At 40.9% G+C, this 18,817-nt stretch overlaps 1 protein-coding gene across 1 annotated transcript in view; it reads right to left on the bottom strand.

Annotated features, from left to right (window-relative positions):
* Positions 1 to 18,817, bottom strand: part of LOC128692724 (transforming growth factor beta receptor type 3) — a 500,896-nt gene that overhangs the window by 71,320 nt on the left and 410,759 nt on the right. The window contains exons 5-6 of the mRNA XM_070090033.1: positions 8,189 to 8,315; positions 5,640 to 5,853 (exon numbers count right to left, since the gene is read on the bottom strand). Coding sequence (XP_069946134.1) covers positions 5,640 to 5,853; positions 8,189 to 8,315 — 341 coding nt within the window. The remainder of the gene's footprint in view (positions 1 to 5,639; positions 5,854 to 8,188; positions 8,316 to 18,817) is intronic.

Below are 18,817 nucleotides of genomic sequence, written 5' to 3' on the forward strand. Positions count from 1 at the left end.
TGCCCTTAAACAGGACATCTCCACTGCCTCCAACCGTCTCCTCGCTGCTGCATTTACCACCCAAGCTTCACACCCATATAAGAGTGTTGGTACTACTATACTTTCATACATTCCCTTCTTTGGCTCCATAGATAATGTTTTTTGACTCCACATATACCTCAACGCACCACTCACCTTTTTTCCCTCATCAATTCTATGATTAACCTCATCCTTCATAAATCCATCCGCCGACACGTCAACTCCCAAGTATCTGAAAACATTCACTTCTTCCATACTCCTCCTCCCCAATTTGATACCCTCATCACCTTACTCTTTTCTATGTTCACTTTCAACTTTCTACCTTTACACACATTCCCAAACTCATCCACTAACCTTTGCAATTTTTCTTTAGAATCTCCCATAAGCACAGTATCATCAGCAAAAAGTAACTGTGTCAATTCCCATTTTGAATTTGATTCCCCAAAATTTAATCCCACCTCTCTCCCGAACACCCTAGCATTTACTTCTTTTACAACCCCATCTATAAATATATTAAACAACCATGGTGACATTACACATCCCTGTCTAAGACCTACTTTTACCGGGAAGTAGTCTCCCTCTCTTCTACACACCCTAACCTGAGCCTCACTATCCTCATAAAAACTCTTTACAGCATTTAATAACTTACCACCTATTCCACATACTTGCAACATCTGCCACATTGCTCCTCTATCCACTCTATCATATGCCTTTTCTAAATCCATAAATGCAATAAAAACTTCCCTACCTTTATCTAAATACTGTTCACATATATGCTTCAATATAAACACTTGATCTACACATCCCCTACCCACTCTGAAACCTCCTTGCTCATCCGCAATCCTACATTCTGTCTTACCTCTAATTCTTTCAATTATAACCCTACCGTACACTTTTCCTGGTATACTCAGTAAACTTATTCCTCTATAATTTTTACAGTCTCTTTTGTCCCCTTTCCCTTTATATAAAGGGACTATACATGCTCTCTGCCAATCCCTAGGTACCTTCCCCTCTTTCATGCATTTATTAAACAAAAGTACCAACCACTCCAACACTATATCCCCCCCTGCTTTTAACATTTCTGTCATGATCCCATCAGTTCCAGCTGCTTTACCCCCTTTCATTCTACGTAATGCCTCACGTACCTCCACCACACTTACATTCTGCTCTTCTTCACTCCTAAAAGATGGTATACCTCCCTGACCAGTGCATGAAATTACTGCCTCTTTCTTCCTTAACATTTAAAAGTTCCTCAAAATATTCTCGCCATCTACCTAATACCTCCATCTCCCCATCTACTAACTCCCCTACTCTGTTTTTAACTGACAAATCCATACTTTCCCTAGGCTTTCTTAACTTGTTTAACTCACTCCAAAATTTTTTCTTATTTTCATTAAAATTTCTTGACAGTGCCTCTCCCACTCTATCATCTGCTCTCCTTTTGCACTCTCTCACCACTCTCTTTACCTTTCTTTTACTCTCCATATACAGTGGACCCCCGCATAATGCTATTAATCTGTTCCTGATAGCTCAATGTTATGCGAAATTATCGTTATGCGAATTAATTTTCCCCATAAGAAATACTGGAAATCAAATTTATCCGTGCAAGACACCCAAAAGTATGAAAAAAAAAAAATTTACCACATGAAATATTAATTTTAATACACACAAACTTAAGAAAACATGCACAGTTACATGACACTTACCTTTATTGAAGATGTGGTGATGATTGATGAGATAGGAGGAGGGGAGACTGGATGGTTTTAGTGTTTAGAAGGGGAATCCCCTTCCATTAGGACTTGAGGTGTCAAGTCCTTTTCCGGGGTTGCTTCCCTTCTTTTAATGCCACTAGGACCAGCTTCAGAGTCACTGGACTTCTGTCGCACAACATAACTGTCCATAGTGGCCTGTACCGCTCGTTCCTTTATGACTTTCCTAAAGTGTTTCACAACAGTGTCAGTGTAATAGTCACCAGCAAGGCTTGCAATAGCTGTCTGAGGGTGATTTTCATCCATGAAGGTTTGCACTTCAAGCCACTCTGCACAGATTTCCTTAATCTTTGAAGTAGGCAACTTCTTCAATTTCTCTCTCCCCTCCTCCGAAGCAATTTCCTCAGGTGTGGCCTCTTGCTGTTAAAGTTGATCTAGCAGCTCATCAGTGGTTAGTTCTTCATTGTCCTCCTCCACCAACTCTTCCACATCCTCCCCACTAACCTCCAACCCCAATGACTTCCCCAATGCCACAATTGATTCCTCAGCTGCCATACTCCTCTCAGGGTTAGCCTCAAATCCTTCAAAATTCCTTTGGTCTACACATTCTGGCCACAGTTTCTTCCAAGAGGGTTAGCCTCAAATCCTTCAAAAACCCTTTGGTCTACACATTCTGGCCACAGTTTTTTCCAAGCAGAGTTCAAGGTCCTCTTAGTCACTCCCTCCCAAGCCTTACCTATGAGGTTTACACAATTGAGGATATTAAAGTGATCTCTCCAGAACTCTCTTAGAGTCAATTGAGTTTCTGAGGTCACTACAAAGCACCTTTCAAACAGAGCTTTTGTGTACAGTTTTTTGAAGTTTGCAATAACCTGCTGGTCCATGGGCTGCAGGAGAGGAGTGGTATTAGGAGGCAAAAACTTCACCTTAATGAAGCTCATGTCCCCACAAAGTCGCTCTGCCAAGTCTGTAGGATGACCAGGGGCATTGTCTAACACCAGGAGGCACTTAAGGTCTAATTTCTTTTCAGTTAGGTAATTTTTCACAGTGGGGGCAAATGCATGGTGTAACCAGTCATAGAAAAAGTCCCTAGTGACCCATGCCTTATTGTTTGCCCTCCACAGCACACACAAATTTTGCCTTGAGGATATTCTTTTGCCTGAACGCTCTGGGAGTTTCAGAGTGATACACTAATAAAAGCTTCACTTTGCAATCACCACTAGCATTGGCACACATGAGAAGAGTAAGCCTGTCTTTCATAGGCTTATGTCCTGGGAGTGCCTTTTCCTCCTCAGTAATGTAGGTCCTGCTTGGCATTTTCTTCTAAAACAGGCCTGTTTCGTCACAATTAAACACTTGTTCAGGTTTCAGTCCTTCACTGTCTATGTACTCCTTGAATTCATGCACATATTTTTCAGCTGCCTTTTGGTCCGAACTGGCAGCCTCACCATGCCTTATCACACTATGTATGCCACTACGCCTCTTAAATCTCTCAAACCAACCTTTGCTGGCCTTAAATTTACTCGCATCACAACTAGTTGCAGGCATTTTTCTAATTAAATCCTCATGCAACTTCCTAGCCTTTTCACTTACGATCGCTTGAGAGATGCTATCACCTGCTATCTGTTTTTCGTTTATCCACACCAATAACAGTCTCTCAACATCTTCTATCACTTGCGATCTCTGTTTCGAAAGCACAGTTAAACCTTTGGCAAGAACAGCTTCCTTGATTGCCGTTCTCTTGGACACAATAGTAGCGATGGTTGATTGGGGTTTACTATCACTTAGCAGTGATCTCTTTCTTCATCTCCATAGTAATTCTCACCCTTATTCCTGTAGGGTTGGCACTAGAAGCTTTCTTGGAGCCCATGGTCACTTATTTTTCAGGTGAAATCACTATAAAAAGGCTGTAATAATACGAAATGTTCCAATTGTATGCTTGAATGTTACCGCGGAGGCTGGCTTGTAAACAATGCCACTGGCAGAACAAGTGAGGCTGGCTCAGGCCGCATGGACGTGTCTCGGACGAATCGCGTTGAGCGAATTTTTTAGCGCTATGCGAGGCAAAATTTTAGCGATAAAATGTATCGCTATGCGGATTTAACGCTATGCGATGCCAACGTTATGCAGGGGTCCACTGTATATACATTGTGCATTATATTGTTGTCACAGGCCACAAAAGTCACTGGAACAAATATTAGAAAAGCAAAGAAAAAACACAAGAAAATCAAATAAATAAAGATACAGTGGACCCCCACATACCGCACGCATCGCATACCGTACAATCCTCATACCGCTTGCTTTTTTCGCAAAAATTTTGCCTCACATACCGCCCAAAAACCCTCTCACCGCCCTTCGTCCGAGACGCGTCCAATGTGCGGCCTGAGCCACGCTCACATGTTCCGCCGGTGGCATTGTTTACCAGCCAGCCTCCGCGGTAACATCCAAGCATACAATCGGAACATTTCGTATTATTACAGTGTTTTTGGTGATTTTTTCTGGAAAATAAGTGACCATGGGCCCCAAGAAAGCTTCTAGTGCCAACCCTACAGCAATAAGGGTGAGAATTACTATAGAGATGAAGAAAAAGATCATTGATAAGTATGAAAGTGGAGTGCGTGTCTCCGAGCTGGCCAGGTTGTATAATAAACCCCAATCAACCATCGCTACTATTGATGGTACAGCTGCTGCGGTACCACCGTCAGCTGCTGCTGCACTGTCAGCTGCTGCTGCACTGTCAGCTGCTGCTGCTGTTGTACCACCGTCAGCTGCTGCTGCTGCTGTAGCATCGTCTGCTGCTGCTGTAGCATCGTCTGCTGCTGCTGTAGCATCATCTGCTGCTGCTGTAGCATCATCTGCTGCTGCTGTAGCATCGTCTGTTGCTGCTGTAGCATCGTCTGCTGCTGCTGTAGCATCGTCTGTTGCTGCTGTAGCATCGTCTGTTGCTGCTGTACCACCGTCAGCTGCTGCTGCTGCTGTAGCACCGTTGTTGGTGTGGCTTATTGAGAATACCAAGAAACAATTAACCCCAGAGGATTTGCCACCCAGGATAACCCAAAAAAGTCAGTGTCATCGAAGACTGTCTAACTTATTTCCATTGGGGTCCTTAATCTTGTCTCCTAGGATGCAACCCACACCAGTCGACTAACACCCAGGTGAACAGGGAAAAATGCCTGGAACTAGTGCTCATATTGGTGAATTTAAAGCCAGCAAAGGTTGGTTTGAGAGATTTAAGAATCGTAGTGGCATACACAGTGTGATAAGGCCTGTTCTGGAAGAAAATGCCAAACAGGACCTACAGTACTCAGGAGGAAAAGGCACTCCCAGGACACAGTGTCTCATCAGTCATTGCTGCATCTTCAATAAAGGTAAGTGTCATTTATTCTTCATTTAGTAGAGTAGTACATGCACAATATATATTGTGCATGTACTACTCTACTATTGTGCATGTATCCTTCTCTTTGTGTGTAGGAAAATGTATATTTCATGTGGTAAAAATTTTTTTTTCATACTTTTGGGTGTCTTGCACGGATTAATTTGATTTCCATTATTTCTTATGGGGAAAATTCATTCGCATACCGAACATTTCGCATAACAATCAGCCCTCTTGCACGGATTAAAGTCACTATGTGGGGGTCCACTGTATATGGAATGAACAGTATTCAGTATGAATGATATTTACATTAAGAAGGTTTTGGAACTCGAATAAGGACATAGTGTGTTGCTTATAATTATAGTTTGTGATATCTCTGGTAACTGCTTCATGTTGCATGATGACTGGTTTGAGGTTGGTTGCTGAGGTGGATCCCTGGGCATTAGCCCCTTTTGTAAGACATGAATAAATGAGGAAAAAAAGCATGAATAAAAGAACGAGGTGAGAGTAGAATACACAAGTGTCATAAGGTCACTTACCACAAGTAAAGTGATGGTACCCTGCAGGCTGGTGGCATGAAGGGACCAGGTGGTGGGTCTGGAGGTACGCAACACTAATGTAATGTTCCTCTCAATACCTCGGCCACTAGCAAGGCTGAGGCCTCTGCTACCACCCTCACCACTGCCAACCACAGCCAACACCAAGCTACCATTGCTGTTGCTGCTGCCGTCCACCTCAATGATATGGATGTCTCTGCAAAACAAAAAAAAAATCAGCTGATATTTATACACATCTAGAAGCTTACAACAAATTTAAAAATCTCTTCATACTGCCCAAAAATTTTCATTTGAATTTTCCAAATTTTAAGAATTAATACAGTACTGTACACCTGATATTTCCTTCCATTCTAATATTTGTGCAACTCTTGTTTGCTGTTACCTAATATCTCAATAGTTCACCTCCTTGTTCCATGGATGAAGACAACATACATCACTGCATCCTGTTCCATGGATGAAGACAACATACATCACTGCATCTTGTTCCATGGATGAAGACAATATGCATCATTGTATCTTGTTCCATGAAGACAACATGTATCACTGCATCTTGTCCCATGGATGAAGACAACATGTATCACTGCATCTTGTCCCATGGATGAAGACAACATGTATCACTGCATCTTGTCCCATGGATGAAGACAACATGTATCACTGCATCTTGTCCCATGGATGAAGACAACATGTATCACTGCACCTTGTCCCATGGATGAAGACAACATGTATCACTGCATCTTGTCCCATAGATGAAGATAACATGTATCACTGCATCTTGTCCCATGGATGAAGACAACATGTATCACTGCATCTTGTCCCATGGATGAAGACAACATGTATCACTGCATCTTGTCCCATGGATGAAGACAACATGTATCACTGCATCTTGTCCCATGGATGAAGACAACATGTATCACTGCACCTTGTCCCATGGATGAAGACAACATGTATCACTGCATCTTGTCCCATAGATGAAGATAACATGTATCACTGCATCTTGTCCCATGGATAAAGACAATATGCATCACTGCATCTTGTTTCATGAAGACGACATGTATCACTGCATCTTGTTCCATGGATAAAGACAAAATGCATCACTGCTTCTTCTTCCACGGATGAAGACAAAATGCATCACTGCATCTTTCATATATGGTTACAAATAATATTAACTCTGCATTTTTAACCCTTTGACTGTCGCGGCCGTATATATACGTCTTACGAGGTACCGTGTTTGACGTATATATACTCATAAATTCTAGCGGCTTCAAATCAAGCAGGAGAAAGCTGGTAGGCCCACATGTGAGAGAATGGGTCTGTGTGGTCAGTGTGCACCATATAAAAAAATCCTGGAGCACGCAGTGCATAATGAGAAAAAAAAAACTCCGACCGTTTTTTTTAATTAAAATGCCGACTTTGTGGTCTATTTTTGTATAGTATTTATAGCTGTATTCTCGTTTTCTTGGTCTCATTTGATAGAATGGAAAACATATTATAGAAATAGAGGTGATTTTGATTGATTTTACTATAAAAAGAACCTAGAAATGGAGATCAAAGTAGGGGAAATGTTTGATTTTTGCCAATGTTCAAAAGTAAACAAATGATGCCATTGTCCAATAAATGTCCAACTAGCCATTCTAATATGCAGTCATGAATGGGTTGATGTTATTTATACAATTATTACAGTATTGCAGTAGTCTGCATAATAGTAAGTCTTCTATTTTTTGTTTGAATAAAAATTCAAAATAGAAAGCAAGAGTAATATCAGAGGGGCCTGGAGACATGACTGATGAGCAAAGAAAATGTTATTTTAGAGCCAGGAATGTCTGCATTGTTCATTCTGGACCTTATTTTGAAATTGTCATATTTTTTAGTTTTCGTGAAACTGGCCAAATTGCAAATTTCTGACCACATTATTAGGTAGTTGAAATCGGTAAATAGGCAGTTTCTTATACTCAATCGATAGAAAAAATGGAGTTCTAAAGAAATAGCTATGAGTTTGGACGACTGGGACAATGGAATTAGCCGAAAATAGGGCACAAATTGGGCGAAATCGCCGATTTGTAAACAGCGCTGAGGTCGCTAACTTCGCGAGAGCATAATTCCGCCAGTTTTCCTGCAAATTTCGTTTTTTTGGTGTCATTACAATCAGGAAAAGATTCTCTATCATTTCAAAGAAAAAATAATTTTTTTTTTAAATTTTGCGACACCAGGAGACACCTCAGGATTCGGGGTTGCGACAGTCAAAGGGTTAATTAACTGCTTTTTCTTCACAGTATTTCACTGGGATCTCTTAATTCAAAGAATCTGAGCTCCCATTCCCCTGGTTGGATCAAACCCTCATTATCTTCTAATTACTAGGGACTATAATTAAAATTTAAAACTATTAGATCTTCTGTGCCACACTGCTTCCATCCTTAACCGAAGACAATTGTAAAGTTAGTAATCTTGCCCATTTTTAGTGTACTACATCTAGCAGTTTACTGCATGAGTTGTTATACAGTAACATGCAAATCATTAAATACATGATGATAAACCTGTCATTTTCTCCCAGCATGTTATGGTGGTAGCAGCCTGAAATGGGTTGCTCCACCGAGACATAACACTGTGCCACTGGGCTTTCATCTTTGATCTCTGTGTCACACCCTTCATCTGATTCATCATCTGCAATAAAGGATTTTATTATATTAGAACAGAATCTTGGTAGTGATATATATAAACCATATTCTGATTAACTTAACACTTTTCTAAAGGCAATCACAAAATTCCAAAGTAAGAGTGCCTCTGCAAAGACAGTGATTATATATGAATGATGGAGAAGTGTTGAATGATGAAAGATTTTTCTTTCTTTTTGGGTTTTTCTTTCTTTTTGGATCACCCTGCCTCGGTGGGAAACAGCCAACATGTTAAAAAAAAAAAATTACGAATATCTGAAAAAACAATTAACAATAGTAAACCTCACTGATTTAGCTTTTGGTGGGCTTGCCTGTGATTGGCAACTGAACCAAGGTACTGATTTAACCCTTAAACTGTCCAAGCAGATCTACGTTCACATGCGTAGTACTCCAAAAGTAGATCTACGTTTCTTTTACATTATTATTATTAATTTTTTTTATTAACACACTGGCCGATTCCCACCAAGGCAGGGTGGCCCGAAAAAGAAAAACTTTCACCGTCATTCACTCCATCACTGTCTTGCCAGAAGGGTGCTTTACACTACAGTTTTTAAACTGCAACATTAACACCCCTCCTTCAGAGTGCAGGCACTGTACTTCCCATCTCCAGGACTCAAGTCTGGCCTGCCGGTTTCCCTGAATCCCTTCATAAATGTTATGTTGCTCACACTCCAACAGCACGTCAAGTATTAAAAACCATTTGTCTCCATTCACTCCTATCAAACACGCTCACGCATGTCTGCTGGAAGTCCAAGCCCCTCACCCACAAAACCTCCTTTACCCCCTCCCTCCAACCTTTCCTAGGCCAACCCCTACCCCGCCTTCTTTCCACTACAGACCGATACACTCTTGAAGTCATTCTGTTTCGCTCCATTCTCTCTACATGTCCGAACCACCTCAACAACCCCTCCTCAGCCCTCTGGATAATAGTTTTGGTAATCCCACACCACCTAATTTCCAAACTACGAATTCTCTGCATTATATTCACACCACACATTGCCCTCAGATATGACATCTCCACTGCCCCCAGCCTTCTCCTCATTGCAACATTCATCACCCATGCTTCACACCATTACAAGAGTGTTGGTACAACTATACTCTCATACATTTCCCTCTTTGCTTCCATGGACAAAGTTCTTTGACTCCACAGAGTGCTAAGTGCACCACTCACCCTTTTCCCCTTATCGATTCTGTGATTCACCTCATCCTTCATAGACCCATCTGCTGACACGTCCACTCCTAAATATCTGAATACATTCACCTCCTCCATACTCTCTCCCTCCAATCTGATATCCAATCTTTCATCATCTAATCTTTTTCTCCTCATAACCTTACTCTTTCCTGTATTCACTTTTAATTTTCTTCTTTTGCTTACCCTACCAAATTCATCCACCAACCTCTGCAACTTCTCTTCAGAATCTCCCAAGAGCACAGTGTCATCAGCAAAGAGCAACTGTGACAACTCCCACTTTATGTGTGATTCTTTATCTTTTAACTCCACGCCTCTTGCCAAGACCCTCGCATTTACTTCTCTTACAACCACATCTATAAATATATTAAACAGCCACAGTGACATCACATATCCTTGTCTAAGGCCTAGTTTTACTGGGAAATAATCTCCCTCTTTCCTACATACTTTAACTTGAGCCTCACTATCCTCGTAAAAACTCTTCACTGCTTTCAGTAACCTACCTCCTACACCATACACCTGCAACATCTGCCACATTGCCCCCCTATCCACCCTGTCATACGCCTTTTCCAAATCCATAAATGCCACAAAAACCTCTTTAGCCTTATCTAAATGCTGTTCACTTATATGTTTCACTGTAAACACCTGGTCAACACACCCCCTACCTTTCCTAAAGCCTCCTTGTTCATCTGCTATCCTATTCTCCGTCTTACTCTTAATTCTTTCAATAATAACTCTACCATACACTTTACCAGGTATACTCAACAGACTTATCCCCCTATAATTTTTGCACTCTCTTTTGTCCCCTTTGCCTTTATACAAAGGAACTATGCATGCTCTCTGCCAATCCCTAGGTACCTTACCCTCTTCCATACATTTATTAAATAATTACACCAACCACTCCAAAACTATATCCCCACTTATAAATAACAAAAAAAGGCACAATACCGTGACTGGAACGATACACAAATAACCCGCACATAAAAGAGAGAAGCTTACGACGACGTTTCAGTCCGACTTGGACCATTTACAAAGTCACACTTTGTAAATGGTCCAAGTTGGACCGAAACGTCGTCGTGAGCTTCTCTCTTTTATGTGTGGGTTATTTGTGTATATCCCCACCTGCTTTTAACATTTCTATCTTTATCCCATCAATCCCAGCTGCCTTACCGACTTTCATTTTACCTACTGCCTCACGAACTTCCCCCACGCTCACAACTGGCTCTTCCTCACTCCTACAAGATGTTATTCCTCCTTGTCCTATACACGAAATCACAGCTTCCCTATCTTCATCATCATTTAACAATTCCTCAAAATGTTCCTTCCATCTTCCCAATACCTCTAACTCTCCATTTAATAACTCTTCTCTCCTATTTTTAATTGACAAATCCATTTGTTCTCTAGGCTTCCTTAACTTGCTAATCTCACTCCAAAACTTTTTCTTATTTTCAACAAAATTTGTTGATAACATCTCACCCACTCTCTCATTTGCTCTCTTTTTACATTGCTTCACCACTCTCTTAACCTCTCTCTTTTTCTCTATATACTCTTCCCTCCTTGCATCACTTCTACTTTGTAAAACTTTTCATATGCTAACTTTTTCTCCCTTACTACTCTCTTCACATCATCATTCCACCAATCGCTCCTCTTCCCTCCCGCACCCACTTTCCTGTAACCACAAACTTCTGCTGAACACTCTAACACTACATTTTTAAACCTACCCCATACCTCTTCGACCCCATTGCCTATGCTCTCATTAGCCCATCTATCCTCCAACAGCTGTTTATATCTTACCCTAACTGCCTCCTCTTTCAGTTTATAAACCTTCACCTCTCTCTTCCCTGATGCTTCTATTCTCCTTGTATCCCATCTACCTTTTATTCTCAGTGTAGCTACAACTAAGAAGTGATCTGATATATCTGTGGCCCCTCTATAAACATGTACATCCTGAAATCTACTCAACAGTCTTTTATCTACCATTTGACCATAAACAGAAATATCAATCTCAATCTCAAAATAATGAATCTTAACTAGTCATAAGTTGGCCTGTGATACTCCAATACTGAAACTATGTATAGTGCCAAAACAAAAGCATTCACATTGCTAAACTCACAAACTAGTATTTAGTCACTTAGCCATAATACCAACTTACCTCATAATTTTGTAATATTTTAAACTTAAGATTTAATTTAAGTCTGCCCGAAATGCCTAGCCATGCTAGGTGTTCTAGTGGTATACTCTGTAATTATTATTTTACTACATGTAAACCACACAATAACCAAATTCTGTAAACTCAGCATTGTAATCCTTATAGAGAATAAACTTTGAATTGAATACATAATCCAACAAACTACTGTCATTTCTCCCTACATCATATCTTATATACTTATTTATCCTCTTTTTCTTAAAATATGTATTACCTATAACTAAACCCCTTTCTATACAAAGTTCAATCAAAGGGCTCCCATTATCATTTACACCTGGCACCCCAAACTCACCTACCACACCCTCTCTAAAAGTTTCTCCTACTTTAGCATTCAGGTCCCCTACCACAATTACTCTCTCACTTGGTTCAAAGGTTCCTATACATTCACTTACCATCTCCCAAAATCTCTCTCTCTCTCCTCTATATTCCTCTCTTCTCCAGGTGCATACACGCATACACAATGCCAAACATGGCATTTGCTTCTGATAGGAACCCACTGACATTACTAATTTTGTTTTTATTTGATTTCAAACCCTGAATATTTGCAAGTATGAAGCAGGAATTACCATTTGGGATGTTTTGCTTTGCTGTGTGTTTCGTTAGTACCCCTGGTGATGTACTACTTGGTATGGCCTCTGGTGTACATACCCCTGGTTTCTCCAGTACAGACTTTGCATTTGATTATGCATTCTGCCCTGATGGGCTGATGCCTGGTTTGGTATGTCCCACTGTGCTGCCCATCTGGCCCATCTGTAGAGTTTCCCCTTTTTGCCTCTTTCTTTGGTCCGATCATTTCTCTTTATGTCTAAAACACACTGCTGTTCATTTTCCCTTTCTCTGTTTTCTCTGAAGAGCCTTGTTACTTTACATGATGGTCTGGGCAGCTCAGGTCATAACATTCTCTGAACTGTGTTGAAGCTTTGCACATCACTGGGTGGAAGTACCTGGACTCTTTGTCAAAGTAAAACTTTCCCTTACTCAACATGTTTGCACATTTTCTCTTGTATTTATTCCAGGATGCTCTGTCATATAGCCACATACCTTTTGCATAGCATGTATCTGCAAATGTTCTGACCACCTATATTTACTGATTTTGTGTCTTTCCCAAGTTCTGCCACCTTATCTGAATCTCTAGTTTTCTTTCATCTAGGTGTATTTCTTCCATTTTTTCATTTTCACTTGTTCCTGCTATAGCTTTCTCTTCCTCCCTTTCCTTTTTCTTTACATTATGTACCCATGTTTTGCTCTTTTCCAACTTGCTCTGAATGACATTCTCCACTCTTATTTCGACTCCTTGGTCTTTACCTTCATTTTCGCTTTCCTCCCTTTCCTATTCCTTACCCCTTGTTATCCATTCTTTGTATATATCTGGCAAGCTCCTTAGGAACTTTCTTACGCTTGCTAGGTTTTCACTTTTCAGTAACCAGTAACAAGTCTTTGGACTGTTTCCAGTTTGCCCATATGTTTCTTTAGGTGCAAACAACAGACAGTACTACTGTTACATAATCTAATTTGGGTCTAACATATTGGCAGATGTTGCAAATGTATGGAATAGGAAGTAGGTTACTGAAAACAGTGAGAAGTTATTATGAGGATAGTGAGGCTCAGGTTAGAGTATGTAGGAGAGAGGGAGATTATTTCCCAGTAAAGGTAGGCCTTAGACAAGGATGTGTGATGTCACCATGTGTTCAATATATTTATAGATGGGGTTGTAAGAGAAGTGAATGCTCGGGTGTTGGCAAGAGGTTTGGGGTTAAACAATAAAGAATCTAACACAAGTGGGAGTTGTCACAGTTGCTCTTTGCTGATGACACTGTGCTTTTGGGAGATTCTGAAGAGAAGTTGCAGAGGCTGGTGGATGAGTTTGGTAGGGTATGTAAAAGAAGAAAATTGAAAGTGAATATAGAAAAGAGTAAGGTGATGAGGATAACAAAAAAAAAAAATTAGGTAACAAAAGACTGTATCAGGTTGGAGGGAGAGAGTATGGAGGAGGTGAATATATTCAGATATTTAGGAATGGACGTATCAGCAGATGGGTCTATGAAAGATGAGGTGAATCACAGAATTGACGAGGGGAACAAAGAACTTTGTCCATAGAAGCAAAGAAGAGAATATATGAGAGTATAGTTATACCAACAATCATGAAACATGGGTGGTGAATGTTGCAACCAACAAGGAGAAGACTGGAGGCAGTGAAGATGTCGTGTCTGAGGGCAATGTGTGGTGTGAATATAATGCAGAGAAGTCATAGTTTGGAAATTAGAGGTGCAGAATTACCAAAATTATTATCCAGAGAGCTAAGGAGGGGTTGTTGTGGTGGTTCAGACATGCAGAGAGGTTGAAACAAAATAGAATGACTTTGAGAGTGTATAAATCTGTAATGGAGGGAAGACAAGGTAGAGGCCGGCCTAGGAAATGTTGGAGGGAGAGGGTAAAGGAGGTTTTGTGTGTGAGGGGCTTGGACTTCCAGTAAACATGTGTGAGTGTGTTAGAGAGTAGCAAATGGAGTCAAATGGTTTTTAGGACTTGTTGTGCTGTTGGAGTGAGAGCAGGGCAGCATTTATGAAATGATTCAAGAAAACTGGCAGGCCTGACTTGAGTCCTGGAGATGGGAAGTACAGTGCCTGCACTCTGAAGGAGGGGTGTTAATGTTGCAGATTTATAATTGTAGTGTAAGTGCGCCTCTGGCAAGACAGTGATGGAATGAAGGTGCAAGTTTTTCTTTTTCAGACCACCCTATCTTGGTTTGAAATGGCCTATGTGCTAAAAAAAATAATATTTAAAGACTTTCAAAGGTTAACATTGTTGAACATGAGTTTCTCACCACAATAAACTCTGAATATAATGAGCTAATTAGAAGGGATTGTCTGTGTCCAGTAAATCACAATGTTAAAAAACAGCAAAAAAAAAAAACTCGAGTACTATACTGTAAGCTTAATTTAGTTTCTGCACACACAAATTACATTTATATTGCAATAAACAATGAAAATAAAGGATCTGAAAGTTCTATTTACCCAGGAGATTTTGCTTAATCATGAGTTGTCACCGTATCAGTGGGCTGCAGAAAACAATATGAAGTTCAACGATGAGAAATTTCAATTACTCAGATATGGTAAACATGAGGAAATTAAATCTTCATCAGAGTACAAAACAAATTCTGGCCACAAAATAGAGCGAAACACCAACGTCAAAGACCTGGGAGTGATTATGTCGGAGGATCTCACCTTCAAGGACCATAACATTGTATCAATCGCATCTGCTAGAAAAATGACAGGATGGATAATGAGAACCTTCAAAAGATTGTCTGTGTCCAGTAAATCACAATGTTAAAAAACAGCAAAAAAAAAAAACTCGAGTACTATACTGTAAGCTTAATTTAGTTTCTGCACACACAAATTACATTTATATTGCAATAAACAATGAAAATAAAGGATCTGAAAGTTCTATTTACCCAGGAGATTTTGCTTAATCATGAGTTGTCACCGTATCAGTGGGCTGCAGAAAACAATATGAAGTTCAACGATGAGAAATTTCAATTACTCAGATATGGTAAACATGAGGAAATTAAATCTTCATCAGAGTACAAAACAAATTCTGGCCACAAAATAGAGCGAAACACCAACGTCAAAGACCTGGGAGTGATTATGTCGGAGGATCTCACCTTCAAGGACCATAACACTGTATCAATCGCATCTGCTAGAAAAATGACAGGATGGATAATGAGAACCTTCAAAACTAGGGAGGCCAAGCCCGTGATGACACTCTTCAGGTCACTTGTTCTATCTAGGCTGGAATATTGCTGCACACTAACAGCACCTTTCAAGGCAGGTGAAATTGCCGACCTAGAAAATGCACAGAGAACTTTCACGGTGCGCATAACGGAGATAAAACACCTCAATTACTGGGAGCGCTTGAGGTTCCTAAACCTGTATTCCCTGGAACGCAGGAGGGAGAGATACATGATTATATACACCTGGAAAATCCTAGAGGGACTAGTACCGAACTTGCACACGAAAATCACTCACTACGAAAGCAAAAGACTTGGCAGACGATGCACCATCCCCCCAATGAAAAGCAGGGGTGTCACTAGCACGTTAAGAGACCATACAATAAGTGTCAGGGGCCCGAGACTGTTCAACTGCCTCCCAGCACACATAAGGGGGATTACCAACAGACCCCTGGCAGTCTTCAAGCTGGCACTGGACAAGCACCTAAAGTCAGTTCCTGATCAGCCGGGCTGTGGCTCGTACGTTGGTTTGCGTGCAGCCAGCAGCAACAGCCTGGTTGATCAGGCTCTGATCCACCAGGAGGCCTGGTCACAGACCGGGCCACGGGGGCGTTGACCCCCGGAACTCTCTCAAGGTAAACTCCAGGTATCTGAATGTTGTCAATCACTGAAGCCAACAGTCATCTAGCATTCACAAAGGTATTGTTCTTGACATCAAAGCTCACTCTTGGAGTGTAGATTCTGGCTTAAATCCATAAAGTCCACTGATAAAAACTTAGATGAGTCACAGTACTTAACTCAATAACCCAGAGAGACAATGAGCACACAATAAATAGAAGTTTTGAGTGTTCTCTTACTAATACAATCATAAAGCAGTATTAAATTAATCAGGCTTCCTGATCAAGGACCCACAAATGCCCATGGTGCTTCTTCTCTGGTTACTGACTGAAAACTGCATCCCCCAGACATTCAAAAACAGAGCCCAGCCTAACTCTCAGAACAGTGATGGGTTTTTTAAATGCCATAATGACTGATGCTATGACATGCTGAGAGTGATTAATACTCACTTTTGCCAGCCATCTGGCCAGAGAACCTCAGGTCCTAATCAAACCAATCTCTTCTTACTCATTTATTTATCTAATCTTTTTTGTAAAGCTCCCAAGGTTTTATCTTCTATGACCTTACTTGGCAGATTGTTTCACTCATCAACAACTTTATTTGAAAACCAGTACTTTTCTATGCCCTTCCTAAATCTAAACTTATCTAATTTTAATCCATTATTTCAATTTCTTGATTCGATATCCTTTGTGGTCACTTTTTTTTTTATCAACACATTGGCCTTCTCCTACCAAGGAAGGGTGGCCCAAAAAAGAAAAACTTTCATCATTCAGTCCATCACTGTCTTGCCAGAGGCGCGCTTACACTACGGTTATAATACTGCAACATTAACACCCCTCCTTCAGAGTGCAGGCACTGTACTTCCTATCTCCAAGATTCAAGTCCAGCCTGCCGATTTCCCTGAATCCCTTCATAAGTGTTACCTTGCTCACGTCAAGTCCTAAAAACCACATGCCTCCATTCGCTCCTATCTAACACACTCACGCTTGCTTGCTGGAAATCAAAGCCCCTCGCACACATTACCCTTCAATGCCTCCAGCCTTCTCCTTGTTGCAACATTCGCCACCCATGTTTCACACCTATATAAGAGCATTGGTATAACTATACTCTCATACATTTCCCTATTTCCTTCCATGGACAAAGTTCTTTGTCTCCACAGACTCCTCAGTGCACCACTCACCTTTTTCCCCTTCATCAATTCTATGATTCACTTCATCTTTCATAGACCGATTTGCTGACACGTCCACTCGTAAATATCTGAATACATTCACCTCCTCCATACTCTCTCCTTCCAATCTGATATCCAACCCTCATCTCCTAATTTTTTTGTTATCCTCATCACCTTCCTCTTTATTATACAGTGGACCCCCGGTTCACGTCATTAATCCATTCCTGAGAGCTCATCGTAAAGCAAAATTATCGGAAAGCGAATCAATTTTCCCCATAAGAAATAATGGAAATCAAATTAATCCGTGCAAGACACCCAAAAGTATGAAAAAAAAGCTTTTACCACATGAAATATTAAGTTTAATGCAATAGAATAATTACAATAGCAATAATAAAAATAGAATAAACACAATGGAATAATTGACACTTACCTTTAATGAAGATCTGGTGATGATTGATGGGATGGGAGGAGGGGAGAGTGTTGAAGTTTATAATGTTTAGAAGGGGAATCCCCCTCCATTAGGACTTGAGGTAGCAAGTCCTTTTCCGGGGTTACTTCCCTTCTTCTTTTAATGCCACTAGGACCAGCTTGAGAGTCACTGGACTTCTGTCGCACAACATATCTGTCCATAGAGACCTGTACCTCTCGTTCCTTTCTGACTTTCCTAAAGTGGTTCACAACATTGTCAGTGTGCAGGTTGCCAACACGGCTTGCAGTAGCTGTGTCAGGATGATTTTCATCAAAAAAGGTTTGCACTTCAAGCCACTTTGCACACATTTCCTTAATCTTTGAAGTAGGCAACTTCCTCACTTTCTCCATCCCCTCTTCCAAAGCAGTTTCCTCAGGTCTGGCCTCTTGCTGTTGAAGATGATCTAGCAGCTCATCAGTGGTTAGTTCGTCATTGTCCTCCTCCACCAACTCTTCCGCATCCTCCCCACTAACCTCCAACCCCAAGGACTTTCCCAGTGCCACAATGGATTCCTCAACTGGCATAGGGTTAGCCTCAAACCCTTCAAAACACCTTTTGTCTACACATTCTGGCCACAGTTTCTTCCAAGCAGAGTTCAAGGTCCTCTTAGTCACTCCCTCCCAAGCCTTACCTATAAGGTTTACACAACTAAGGATATTAAAGTGATCCTTCCAAAACTCCTTTAGAGTCAATAGAGTTTCTGAGGTCACTTCAAAGCACCTTTCAAACATAGCTTTTGTGTACAGTTTCTTGAAGCTGGAAATGACCTGCTGGTCCATGGGCTGCAGGAGAGGAGTGGTATTAGGAGGCAAAAACTTCACCTTAATGAAGCTCATGTCCCCACAAAGTCGCTCTGACTAGTCTGTAGGATGACCAGGGGCATTGTCTAACACCAGGAGGCACTTAAGGTCTAATTTCTTTTCAATTAGGTAATTTTTCACAGTGGGGGCAAATGCATGGTGTAACCAGTCATAGAAAAAGTCCCTAGTGACCCATGCCTTAGTGTTTGCCCTCCACAGCACACACAAATTAGCCTTGAGGATATTCTTTTGCCTGAACGCTCTGGGAGTTTCTGAGTGATACACCAATAAAGGCTTCACTTTGCAATCACCAC

This window comes from Cherax quadricarinatus, chromosome 30 (assembly GCF_038502225.1).
Source record: "Cherax quadricarinatus isolate ZL_2023a chromosome 30, ASM3850222v1, whole genome shotgun sequence".
Taxonomy (NCBI): Eukaryota; Metazoa; Arthropoda; class Malacostraca; order Decapoda; family Parastacidae; genus Cherax; species Cherax quadricarinatus.